Source organism: Schistocerca cancellata, chromosome 1 (genome assembly GCF_023864275.1).
Source record: "Schistocerca cancellata isolate TAMUIC-IGC-003103 chromosome 1, iqSchCanc2.1, whole genome shotgun sequence".
Lineage (NCBI taxonomy): Eukaryota > Metazoa > Arthropoda > Insecta > Orthoptera > Acrididae > Schistocerca > Schistocerca cancellata.
In genome coordinates this window covers 1,164,003,818-1,164,018,160 of record NC_064626.1, presented here as the reverse complement: position 1 = coordinate 1,164,018,160, position 14,343 = coordinate 1,164,003,818, and the positions used below count along the sequence as shown (strand labels likewise).

The window sequence follows — 14,343 nt, the reverse complement described above, 5'->3', positions numbered from 1 at the left end:
CATGACATTTCCATTTCCAATGCCGAAACTCACTATTCACGCGTAAGCACGATCAGAAAAGCCATCGCTTGTTATATCTTTAAAAGTACATTATAGGTAAAGCCTATTTACAAAATCATCTACATACAGGTATACGAGGGGAATCCAAAAAGTAAATGTACATTTGTGAAAAGCTGTACTTATTCTGATGATAGAAAACTGAAACATGCGTTATTTTTCTACGTAACCTCCCTGGACTTCAATGCAGTTTTCCCGACATTTTACGAGTTTTTTTTTTTATTTCATCAGAACATACGTTTATCGGTTGCATCTGTAACCAATTTTGCACCGCAGCAAGTCTTCATTACTTTCAAATCTTCTTCCCTGTAGTCCTTCCGTTAAGGGTCCAAACACGTAAAAATCGCTTGGAGCCAGGTCTGGATTGTATGGTGGATGTTCCAGCACCTCGAATCTCAACTCCTTTATTGCGTCGGCTGTCCGTTTGGCAGAATGTGGGCGAGCGTTATCTTTCTGCAGGATGACACCTCTTCACAGTTTTCCACGACGTATGGATCTGATTGCAGGTTTTAGTTTCGTACGCAACACATCACATCCACCATACAATACAGACCTGGCTCTAAAGCCTCGTTTACGCTGATTGCAACATTGTGGCATGCTACGGAAATGTTGCGTGCGTCGGTTTGTCGTTTAGTTCTAAATGTTTTGAAATGCTTACCTACTACATAACACTTTTTCAAAATTAATAAGCAAACATATTAATAGTATTAATAGTAAGACTGTATTAAAAACTTTCAGTGTTCGGCTCCACAAACTTAAATTATATGTAAAGTTTTACTCCAGTGCGTGGGAAATAAACATCCCAGGTTGGGATGCATAAACTAAAACCAGGGGAGGGGATAGTCTGATGCAGAGGGGGGGGGGGGGGGAATCCCCCCCATCCCCCCCTCCCCTGCAACTCGCACACTGGTAAGCACGCTGCTGCTGCCTGCCGGCCGCTGAAAGCGCGACAGCGAGCCTACACAAAATTAATAACTACTCCCCAGGGAAGTACTTGGGCTCGAACAAACACAAATACACCAAAATCGTGTGAGAAATAATGCAAAGGTCTCTTATTGCACTAGTGATACTCCCGCATCTGCAAAACTCTGCAGTCGTCCGTTATAGGCCTCTGCGTATGCCATGCCGCATTGCACACTGACCTGCCGGTACGCCAGTCGGGACCAGTAGGGACGGCGCAGTGTGCCTCTGAAGTTGCGTTTTGTGACATTATTTGTGTATTGAAGCGTCAGATGGCTCGGCGACTAGTAATCAATCCTGCTAATGTATTGCGATTGGTTGAGATGAAGTTACGAAGAACCCTTCTTCGTGAAGTTGGTATTGGTGTAGAAGACGAATCATTCGCATGTTTTCTGGTATCTGTTATAGTGCAGAAATAAGAGCATAAGTTAGAAACAGATACTGTTGTAACACTAACACATAATGATGATGATAAGGATGATAATTACGAGCAATTCATTGCAAACGGTAGCGCTACGGCAAGTGCGGGAAGAGGCGATGGAAGCAGTGACAGTGAATACCAACCGTCTCCCAAGAAGAAGGTTAAAGTTGCAAGTAACATCACGGCTTTGATGACAACACGCTGGAGAACATGTACGATGATTATTACGGAAGACCATCAAATGGCTCTCAGCACTACGCGACTTGACTTCTGAGGTCATCAGTCGCCTAGAACTTACAGGGTGTTTCAAAAATGACCGGTATATTTGAAACGGCAATAAAAACTAAACGAGCAGCGATAGAAATACACCGTTTGTTGCAATATGCTTGGGACAACAGTACATTTTCAGGCGGACAAACTTTCGAAATTACAGTAGTTACAATTTTCACCAACAGATGGCGCTGCAAGTTATGTGAAAAAAAAAGAAGACAACGCAGTCTGTGGGTGCGCCATTCTGTACGTCGTCTCTCTGCTGTAAGCGTGTGCTGTTCACAACGTGCAAGTGTGCTGTGGACAACATGGTTTATTCCTTAGAACAGAGGATTTTTCTGGTATTGGAATTCCACCGCCTAGAACACAGTGTTGTTGCAACAAGACGAAGTTTTCAACGGAGGTTTAATGTAACCAAAGGACCGAAAAGCGATACAATAAAGGATCTCTTTGAAAAATTTCAACGGACTGGGAACGTGACGGATGAACGTGCTGGAAAGGTAGGGCGACCGCGTACGGCAGCCACAGAGGGCAACGCGCAGCTAGTGCAGCAGGTGATCCAACAGCGGCCTCGGGTTTCCGTTCGCCGTGTTGCAGCTGCGGTCCAAATGACGCCAACGTCCACGTATCGTCTCATGCGCCAGAGTTTACACCTCTATCCATACAAAATTCAAACGCGGCAACCCCTCAGCGCCGCTACCATTGCTGCACGAGAGACATTCGCTAACGATATAGTGCACAGGATTGATGACGGCGATATGCATGTGGGCAGCATTTGGTTTACTGACGAAGCTTATTTTTACCTGGACGGCTTCGTCAATAAACAGAACTGGCGCATATGGGGAACCGAAAAGCCCCATGTTGCCGTCCCATCGTCCCTGCATCCTCAAAAAGTACTGGTCTGGGCCGCCATTTCTTCCAAAGGAATCATTGGCCCATTTTTCAGATCCGAAACGATTACTGCATCACGCTATCTGGACATTCTTCGTGAATTTGTGGCGGTGCAAACTGCCTTAGACGACACTGCGAACACCTCGTGGTTTATGCAAGATGGTGCCCGGCCACATCGCACGGCCGACGTCTTTAATTTCCTGAATGAATATTTCGATGATCGTGTGATTGCTTTGGGCTATCCGAAACATACAGGAGGCGGCGTGGATTGGCCTCCCTATTCGCCAGACATGAACCCCTGTGACTTCTTTCTGTGGGGACACTTGAAAGACCAGGTGTACCGCCAGAATCCAGAAACAATTGAACAGCTGAAGCAGTACATCTCATCTGCATGTGAAGCCATTCCGCCAGACACGTTGTCAGAGGTTTCGGGTAATTTCACTCAGAGACTACGCCATATTATTGCTACGCATGGTGGATATGTGGAAAATATAGTACTATAGTGTTTCCCAGACCGCAGCGCCATCTGTTGTTGACAATTGTAACTACTGTAATTTCGAAAGTTTGTCTGCCTGAAAATGTACTGTTGTCCCAAGCATATTGCAACAAACTGTGTATTTCTATCGCTGCTCGTTTAGTTTGTATTGCCGTTTCAAATATACCGGTCATTTTTGAAACACCCTGTAGAACTAATTAAACCTAACTAACTTAAGGACATCACACACATCCATGCCTGAGGCAGGATTCGAACATGCGACCGTAGCGGTCGCTCGGCTCCAGACTGTACCGCCTAGAACCGCACGGCCACTCCGGCCGGCTTCAAGACCATCAAGGAGCGTGTAATGGCGAAATTCGATGAAGCGCGAGAATGCGGTTCCGCCGTTCATTATTGGCATTTACAACACTGGGCATTGGACGTAGTCAGAAATCTCGGGTGTACAGACTTTACAGCTTCACTAGGATTTATTACTAATTTGAAAAAGGAGCGGGGGGCTATGCTCCAGACTGAACGCTGAAAGGCATAATCAGTCTTAAATGATGATGATGATGATGATGATTGAAAAAGGAGTTTAGGATAATATCACGCCGTATCACTATGCTCCAAGCACGAAAAGATAAGGATGATTAAGAAGAGCTGATTGAAAGAGCTCAAATGTTTGTTGCTGACGTCAATGAGCATATCACGAGAGAAAACATCGATATTAGTTCTGTATGGAACTGTGATCAGAGTCAGTTCAACTATGAACTTTCTTGTGACAGAACACTATCCATGAAAGGGGAGAGAAACACTGCCGCGATGTTGCAATCAGTTAACTGTGCAACACATAGTTACACGATCGATGTTGCTATATCAATGGACGGACAATTGGCAGACAAACTCTGTATTTGCTTCCAAGAATCCAATGGAAAGTTTGGACCTCGCGTGTCAAGGGAAATAGAAACGCGGTGCCCTCCAAATGTCGTCGTCGATGCAAGTGTGAGTGGGAAGATGACGAAACAACATCTGAAGACGTTTTTTCTGTCAGTTTTGAATCCACATTTGTCGAGGAAGTCATTAGTACTTTGTGACTCCTAGTCTGAACATAAGGATGAACGAGTACTACTGGAAGCATCTGGTGGAAAACATGTAGATTAAAAATCATTCCGCCTAAAACTACAAAATATGCACAACCTCTGGATATGTATTTCTTCAGGCAACATAAAATATATGCCAATAGAATAACAGACTTCATTAAACTACGATCCAGTAATATGCAGCCGAAACTGCACGACAGATTCTTTATCATGAATATGCATTCTGTCATTTACAATCAGTTACCTACGGGAGTATACAGACCAATGCTTCGTTACGCGTGGCAGAACGCTGGCTACGATATTGGTGAACCAGTGAACAACTTCAAAAGTGTCATTGACGTGGCGTTCAACACTCATATTATAGAATGTGCAAATACGCCATGCGATCAACTTGCATTTCTTCACTGTGCGTTTTGCAGTCATTTGTATTGCTCGGAGCATTTTATTGACATTCCGCATTTGTATTTATGGTTAAGATTGCTGCATTGCGTATGGCGTCTACAATTTCATCTACAGTGATATCTAGAGCATGACTGCTGAGTTTTGCAGAAAAACGACACCCAGCAGCACATTCAGAGGTACATAATGGTCTTGTAACCAAACGTTCATACAGATCTGTTTGTTCGAGCCCAAGTACTTTCCTGGCCAGTTAAAAGTACTGGCCCTACGACTTCTCATAGAAGATAGGTTAAGGAAATTAGATTAGATTAGATTAGTTTTTCGTTCCATAGATCCATACTGAAGAGATCCTCGTGGATGTGGAACATGTCAATTTTTTTTAAGTTGAAATAACAATACTAATAGTATGAATAAATACAATACATCATTTGTTTCTATTAAAAATTTCGTCAATGGAGTAGGAGTTGGCCACTGGTAAGTCTTTCAGGCTCCTTTTAAACTGATCTTTATTTGTAACTAAATTTTTTATGTTTACTGGCAAACTATTGAAGATGAGTGTTCCTGAGTAGTGGACCCCTTTCTGAACTGAAGTAAGTGCTTTTAACTCCTTGTGCAGATCATTTTTGTTCCTAGTATTGTATGTATGAACTGAGCTGTTTGTCGGAAAAAGAGATATATTATTTAGGACAAATTGCAAAAAAAAAATGTTCAAATGCGTGTGAAATCTTATGGGACTTACCTGCTAAGGTCATCAGTCCCTAAGCTTACACACTACTTAACCTACATTATCCTAAGGACAAACACACACACCCATGCCCGAGGGAGGACGCGAACCTCCGCCGGGACCAGCCGCACAGTCCATGACTGCAGCGCCTTAGACAAATTTCATTAAGGAGTAAATATACTGAGAGGCAGTAGTTAGTATACCCAGTTCTTTGAAGAAGTTTCTAGAGGACGTCCGTGAATTTACTCCACAAAGAATACGTATTACACGCTTTTGGCCTCTGAAAACTTTTGTTTGACTTGAAGAGTTACCCCAAAATATTATACCATATGACATTATGGAATGAAAGTAGGCAAAGTATGCAAGCTTTTTCATTTTTATGTCGCCTATGTCAGCTAACACTCTAATTGCAAATACAGATTTGTTAAGGCGTTTCTGCAGTTCTGTGGGTGTGCTCCTCCCAACTGTATTTATTATCAAGTTGTAATCCCAGGAATTTAAGACTGTCAACCTCTTCTATCTGCTCTTCTTCATACTTTATGGATATGCTGGGTGGAAACCTCTTACAGGTTCTGAATTGCAGATAGTGAGTCTTTTTGAAGTTTAATGTCAGTGAGTTGGCTTTAAACCATTTATTGGTTGGCTCTGAGCACTATGGGACATAACATCTATGGTCATCAGTCCCCTAGAACTTTAGAACTACTTAAACCTAACTAACCTAAGGACATCACACACATCCATGCCTGAGGCAGGATTCGAACCTGCGACCGTAGCGGTCACGCGGTTCCAGACTGAAGTGCCTAGGACCGCACGGCCACAACGGCCGGCTAAATCATTTATTAATATCCATGAAAATATCATTACCATATCTTTCTAGAACTACACTCGACATACTATTTATTGCAATACTTGTGTCATCTGCAAACAAAACGAACTCTGCTTCTGGCAGTGTAACTGATGAGAGATCATTAATGTACACAAGAAAAAGCAATGGCGCTAAGATGGATCCTTGTGGGACACCACGTGTAATTTCTTCCCATTCTGATGATGACTAATAACTTAATTGCACTGATACCCTTTGTTTCCTGTTAGCGAGGTATGACTTGAACCATTTTGCAGCACTGCCCGTGACACCATAGAATTCTAATTTATTTAATGCCTTTGACAAATCACAGAAAATGCCTGCTGCTTGTAATTTGTTATTTAATAAGTTAAGTACATTTCACTGAAGGTGTAAATAGCCTTCTCGATATCAGAATACTTCAGAAATCCAAACTGTGTTCTTGATAATTGTTATTTGTGGTCAGATGGTTGAGAAGCTGCCTGTACATGACTTTTTCTAAAATTTTTGAGAATGCTGGCAAACCTACGTTTATATCTAGAATGAGATTTTCACTCTGCAGCGGAGTGTGCGCTGATATGAAACTTCCTGGCAGATTGAAACTGTGTGCCAGACCGAGACTCGAACTCGAGACCTTTGCTTTTCGCGGGCAAGTGCTCTACCATCTTTTTTCTTTTTTTTCCTTTTTTTCCCCTTTTCTATATATTGTTCGTCGCTTGTGGTCTGGGCGGACGTCACATGACATCGGTTCAAGTTGACTGTTGATTCCTTTACTCAGTTTTTTTATTAGCCATTTGAGCTACCCAAGCACGACTCACGACCCGTCTTCACAGCTTCAGTTGTGCCAGTACCTCCTACCTTCCAAACACCACAGAAGCTCTTCTGTGAACCTTGCAGAACTAGCATTCCTGGAGGAAAGAATATTGCGGAGACATGGATTAGCCACAGCCTGGGGGATGCTTCCAGAATGCGGTGTGTTCCATATTAGTGCACACTCTGCTGCAGAGTGAAAATCTCATTCTGGAAATATTCCCCCGGCTGTTGCTAAGCCATGTCTACGCAATATCCTTACTGACAGGAATTCTAGTTCTGAAAGGTTCGCAGGGGAGCTTCTGTGAAGTTTGGAAGGTAGGAAGCGAGAGCCAGCCGGTAGCTCTGCGTGTTCGGTCAGGGGGCTGCTTGCCCCCTGTAATAATAAAAAAAAAGCTGAGTAAAGGAAACAAGGATCAACTTGAACGGATGTCTTGTGGCGTCCGCCCAGACCAAACGCGCCGGCCGGAGTGGCCGTGCGGTTCTAGGCGCTACAGTCTGGAACCGCGAGATCGCTACGGTCGCAGGTTCGAATCCTGCCTCGGGCATGGATGTGTGTGATGTCCTTAGGTTAGTTAGGTTTAAGTAGTTCTAAGTTCTAGGGGACTGATGACCTTAGACGTTGAGTCCCATAGTGCTCAGAGCCATTTGAACCATTTGAACCAGACCAAACGCAACGAACTACACTCTTGGAAATTGAAATAAGAACACCGTGAATTCATTGTCCCAGGAAGTGGAAACTTTATTGACACATTCCTGGGGTCAGATACATCACATGATCACACTGACAGAACCACAGGCACATAGACACAGGCAACAGAGCATGCACAATGGCCGGCACTAGTACAGTGTATATCCACCTTTCGCAGCAATGCAGGCTGCTATTCTCCCATGGAGACGATCGTAGAGATGCTGGATGTAGTCCTGTGGAACGGCTTGCCATGCCATTTCCACCTGGCGCCTCAGTTGGACCAGCGTTCGTGCTGGACGTGCAGACCGCGTGAGACGACGCTTCATCCAGTCCCAAACATGTTCAATGGGGGACAGATCCGGAGATCTTGCTGGCCAGGGTAGTTGACTTACACCTTCTAGAGCACGTTGGGTGGCACGGGATACATGCGGACGTGCATTGTCCTGTTGGAACAGCAAGTTCCCTTGCCGGTCTAGGAATGGTAGAACGATGGGTTCGATGACGGTTTGGATGTACCGTGCACTATTCAGTGTCCCCTCGACGATCACCAGTGGTGTACGGCCAGTGTAGGAGATCGCTCCCCACACCATGATGCCGGGTGTTGGCCCTGTGTGCCTCGGTCGTATGCAGTCCTGATTGTGGCGCTCACCTGCACGGCGCCAAACACGCATACGACCATCATTGGCACCAAGGCAGAAGCGACTCTCATCGCTGAAGACGACACGTCTCCATTCGTCCCTCCATTCACGCCTGTCGCGACACCACTGGAGGTGGGCTGCACGATGTTGGGGCGTGAGCGGAAGACGGCCTAACGGTGTGCGGGACCATAGCCCAGCTTCATGGAGACGGTTGCGAATGGTCCTCGCCGATACCCCAGGAGCAACGGTGTCCCTAATTTGCTGGGAAGTGGCGGTGCGGTCCCCTACGGCACTGCGTAGGATCCTACGGTCTTGGCGTGCATCCGTGCGTCGCTGCGGTCCGGTCCCAGGTCGACGGACACGTGCACGTTCCGCCGACCACTGGCGACAACATCGATGTACTGTGGAGACCTCACGCCCCACGTGTTGAGCAATTCGGCGGTACGTCCACCCGGCCTCCCGCATGCCCACTATACGCCCTCGCTCAAAGTCCGTCAACTGCACATACTGTTCACGTCCACGCTGTCGCGGCATGCTACCAGTGTTAAAGACTGCGATGGAGCTCCGTATGCCACGGCAAACTGGCTGACACTGACGGCGGCGGTGCACAAATGCTGCGCAGCTAGCGCCATTCGACGGCCAACACCGCGGTTCCTGGTGTGTCCGCTGTGCCGTGCGTGTGATCATTGCTTGTACAGCCCTCTCGCAGTGTCCAGAGCAAGTATGGTGGGTCTGACACACCGGTGTCAATGTGTTCTTTTTTCCATTTCCTGGAGTGTATATCGAAAAAAAAGATGGTAGAGCACTTTCCCACGAAAGGAAAAGGTCTTGAGTGCGAATCTCTGTCCAGCACACAGTTTTATTCTGCCAGGAAGTTTCATACGTTTATAGAATTTGTACACTTAGAGAAAGCTTTTGACAATATTGACTGGAATACTCTCTAACAAATTCTGAAAGTACCAGAAAGAAAATAAAGGAACGAAAGGCTGTTTACAATTTGTGTAGAAACCAGATGGCAGTAACAAGAGTCGAGGGACACAAAAGGGAAGCAGTGGTTGAGAAGGGAGTGAGACAGGTTCAAAAATGGCTCTGAGCACTATGGGACTTAACTTCTGAGGTCATCAGTCCCCTAGAACTTAGAACTACTTAAACCTAACTAACCTAACGACATCACACACATCCATGCCCGAGGCAGGATTCGAACCTGCGACCATAGCCGTAGCGCGGTTCCAGACTGAAGCGCCTAGGACCGCTCGGCCACTCCGGCCGGTGGAGTGAGACAGGGTTGCAGCCTATCCCTGAGGTTATTCAATCTATATATTGAGCAAGCAGTAAAGTAAATAAAAGAAAGATTTGGAGTAGGAATTAAAGTGCAGGTAGAAGAAATAAAAACTTTGAGGTTTGCCGATGAGATTGTAATTCTGTCGAAGACAGCAAAGGAAATGGAAGAGCAGTTCAACGGAATGGACAGTGTCTTGAAAGGAGGATACAAGGTGAACGTCAACAAAAACAAAACGAGGATAATGGAATGCAGTCGAATTAAATCAGGTGATGCTGAGGGAATCAGATTAGGAAACGATACACTTAAAGTTGTACTTGAGTTTTGTTATTTGGGCAGCATAATAACTGACGACGGATGTCAAATGAAACATATTTCAGCCGTCAAATTTCCAACCTTATTTTATTTGGCAACCAGTTTCAGCGCTTTACTACGCCATCTTCAGGCCTCTGACCGACGTGTAGGAAGAATCTGCCTGGGTTGTGATCAAAAAAAGGGCCAGCAATACTGGTATTAGTAGATTTTTGCTATAGTGATCACCTCAACCAACATTCGGCAGGTGATGGTTCCTACACGCGATTCCTCCTACACGTCGGTCAGGGGCCTGAAGTAAAACGCTCAAACTGGTTGCCAAATAAAATAAGGTTGGAAATTTGACGGCTGAAAGATGTTTCATTTGACATCCTCTATGGAACAGCCGAGTCCCGCAACCATCTAAAAAAAAATGGACATACAGAGATAACTGATGATGGTCGAAGTAGAGAGGATATAAAATGTAGAGTGGCAATGGCACGAAAAGCGTTTCTGAAGAAGAGAAATTTGTTAACATCTAGTATAGATTTAAGTGTAAGGAAGACCTTTCTGAAAGTATTTGTATGGAGTGTAGCCATGTACGGAAGTGAGACATGGACGGTAAGCAGTTTAGACAAGAAGAGAATAGAGCTTTCTAAATGTGGTGCTACAGAAGAATGCTGGAGATTACAAGGGTAGCTCACATAACTGATGAGCACGTACTGAATAAAACTGGGGAGAAGAGGAATTTGTGGCTCAACTTGACTAGAAGGAGGGATCGGTTGGTAGGACACATTCTGAGGCACTAAGGGGTGACCAATTTAGTACTGAAGGGGGGCGTGAGGGGTAAAAATCGTAGATGGAGACCAAGAAATGAATACAGTAAGCAGATTCAGAAGGATGTAGGTCGCAGTAGCTACTTGGAGGTGAAGAGGCTTCCACAGGGTCGAGTAGCATGGAGAGCTGCATCAAACAAGGCTTTGGACTGAAGAGCACAACAACGATTGAATATGAATTTGTGACATTTCACGTTTTTATGTCTGAATCGTTATCATCATCTTGAACAGTTTCCAGTTCCAGGCTGCACCTATTTGGAACATAAGCTTCGCCATCTAGTTCTGTTTTCCTACCATCTTTCTTTGTTCACTCTGTTCCAGACCTCTCCTGTTTTTTCATTACACTCCTCCAGATCTTTCAGCCATCTGTCCCTTGGTCTTCTTCTTGCTCGTTTCCTTCACATCTTCATTTCGTGTAGCTTCTTGGGAATCCTTTTGTCTTTCATTCTCTTTTGCTCATACCTTCTTAGCCTTGATGTTTCTATCCTGCTCTGTAAAGGTACTTCTTTCGCTATTTCCGTTACCCTTTAATTTCTCATCCTGACTTTACTCAATGCTCCTATCTTACTTCTGAAGGACCTTCATTTCACATGCCTGTAATATTCTTACACCTATTTTTTTCATTATCCATGTTTCAGACGCATAGGTTAGTATTGGGATGTAGTAACTTCTTCAGTGTTTTATGGGACATCTTTGCTCCAAACCAGGCTCCTAACTCTTCACGGGAAGGCTGAGCTATGCCGGAAGTTTTCAGCCTCTAGCTCATTGTGAATTTATTTTAAAACCAATTGCAAAATTTCTAAAGAAAAGACCAACAGACAAGAGAGCAAGCTAAAAAAACGTAGTAAAATGAGTCATGTATACATCAAATTTGGTTTAGAACTGCTCCAGCCGTCCCTGAGGTATGCCTTTATATCATCCCTTTCTAGCCCTATCCTTAGCTGTAAGTGCACATGTGTGGTCTTACTCCCAAAGTAAATTTTCCCAATTGTAAGTGGTGCGTATGCTCAGTTTGGCAGAAATTGCTTCATGCATTACAGAAGTGCATCTGTAAGTAGAATGAGTTGTCGGAGACTCTTTCTGCAGCAGGTGCTTTGTACACACTGCGTCTGTAGGTGCTGTGACGCTATCTGGTAAGCACACATATTGTGCACGAACTCCAGTTGGACAGGCGGCGCTCTGCTGTCAGCTTCCTTGTGACCCCGTTTTCAAAAATGGTTCAAATGGCTCTGAGCACTGTGGGACTTAACTTCTGAGGTCATCAGTCCCCTAGAACTTAGAACTACTTAAACCTAACTAACCTAAGGACATGACACACATCCATGCTCGAGGCAGGATTCGAACCTGCGACCAAAGTGGTCGCACGGTTCCAGACTGTTGAGCCTAGAAACTCTCGGCCAACAAGGCCGGCCCCCGTTTTCACCCCACCCCCTTCCCATTGCAGGAAGACGGTTCTCACTCCACATTACTGCATTTTCATCCAGTTCTCATACAGGTTTGAAATTTCAAGTCCCTGGCTCACCGGGAAGTTAGTTTAAAATCGACTGCAAAATTTGTACCGAATAGACAAACAAAGAAGACAGCGACCTAATAAAAACGTGTTAAAAATGAAGCAACTGAGTGTGTAAATGGTGGATTGTATCATACAAGGTGTCCATTGATTTTAAACACACCAGATAACGTTCTGTCCAGGAGCAAAATAAAAAATGTCTCGACAAATGTTTTATAGCTATCAGGAAGAAAATTAACCAGTATGATTGTCGTCCTTGCATCTTTGTTCGCTTCGGAGAAATTAACAGCCGTATATCTTTTTAAATAGTTTCCTATATTGGTTATTCGGTAATCCACTTCCTCTCTGTTCAAAATTGTTTCACAAAATAGCATTCACGTAGTGAGTTTGTTAAGTGACACAAAACGACTGTGACTCCTCTGAACAAGTAAAAAGTACAGGCAGCTGGTGTAACGTTAATTCGTCCACTTGCTGGAGCTGACTGTAAACAAATGTAAACACACGGAAAATTCAAGCCGGTCCTACAGTCAGCCATCTTCTGTTGAAGGTCTGAGTGAGTACAATATACCAGTATGGAAGTATGAAACCGAATTTCCCTGTAGAGTATACTCGTAGATGGTGCTGGCCGTCAGTGTGGGGCCCGTGAGACCGCGTCTGCAGCGCCATCTGCTTTCTGTAACGGCTGACAACGAATGACGAATGTCAACACACAGTAACCCAAGTTCCATAAGTCGGTATCAGTTTCAAACCCATAAACATGTCGAGTTTTGTGCCTACGAACTACGGTTTTCTGTTGTCATTTGAAGAAAACTGCTGCAGAGTCGCATCGAATGCTTGTCGAAGCTTTCGGCTAACTTGGTCTTGGGAAAACACAGTGTTTCAAGTGGCTCAAAAAATTCAAATTTTACATGAGAAACTACGAGCTCGGGAAACCACCGAAAAAGATCGAAGACAACGAATTGCACGCCTTATTGGATGAAGATGCTACTCAAACACAACAGGAACTCGCGGAGCAAGTGAATGCGACGCAGAAAGCCGTTTCTCTTCGTTTGAAAGCTGTGGGAAAGGTGCAGAAAGTGGGAAAATGGGTTCCGCATGAACTGAATGAAAGACAGCAAGCAAATCGAATGACCACTTGTGAAATGCTGCTCGCCAGATACAAAAGAAAGTCATTTCTCCATCGAATAGTCACAGGTGATGATAAATGGATATATTTTGAGAATCATAAGCGTCGTAAATTATGGGTGAATCAAGGCAAACTATCGATGACCACTGCAAGACCAAATCGCTTTGGAAAGAAGACAATGCTCTGTGTTTGGTGGGTTCAGATGGGTGTCATGTGTTATGAGCTGCTAAAACCTGGTGAAACCGTTAACATTGATTTCTACCGATAGCAAAAGATTGATTTAAGTCGAGCATTAGGTGAAAAACGACCGGAATATGGAAAAAGGCAACACAGAGACATATTGCTCCATGATAACCCCCCATCACACACAGAAAAACGGGCCCGCATCTCGTGGTCGTGCGGTAGCGTTCTCGCTTCCCACGCCCGGGTTCCCGGGTTCGATTCCCGGCGGGGTCGGGGATTTTCTCTGCCTCGTGATGGCTGGGTGTTGTGTGCTGTCCTTAGGTTAGTTAGGTTTAAGTAGTTCTAAGTTCTAGGGGACTGATGACCATAGATGTTAAGTCCCATAGTGCTCAGAGCCATTTGAACAGCAAAACGGGTCAGGGAAATTATCGAGGCGTTTAGTTGGGAAATACTAGGGTATGCTGCTTATTCTGCAGACTTGGCTCCGTGCGATTATAATCTGTTTGCATCACAGTGACACGCTGTCGCTGAACAAGGCTTCAATTCGTATGAAAACGTACGAAAATGGATCGCTGACAGGTTCGCTTCAAAAGAAGAACTGCTTTTTTTTTTTGCGTCGCATTCACAGCCTGCCGGAAATGTGGGAGAAATGTATAAATAGCAATAGGGTTTATTTTGAATAAAATAACTTCAAACAACAGACGTGTAATTATTGCCACCAAATTCCGGTTTCATACTTCTAATCTGGCACACCAACGAAGAGAAATAAATGCTACTCATGTACTGAGTATGTTAACTCAGTAATAAAATATTGTTTCCTTATTTACACTACTGATACATG

General features: G+C 44.5%; 1 protein-coding gene across 1 annotated transcript in view; it reads left to right on the top strand.

Moving 5' to 3' along the window:
- Positions 1-14,343, top strand: part of LOC126093714 (facilitated trehalose transporter Tret1-2 homolog) — a 138,236-nt gene that overhangs the window by 66,358 nt on the left and 57,535 nt on the right. The window contains exon 5 of the mRNA XM_049908741.1: positions 8,687-8,702. Coding sequence (XP_049764698.1) covers positions 8,687-8,702 — 16 coding nt within the window. The remainder of the gene's footprint in view (positions 1-8,686; positions 8,703-14,343) is intronic.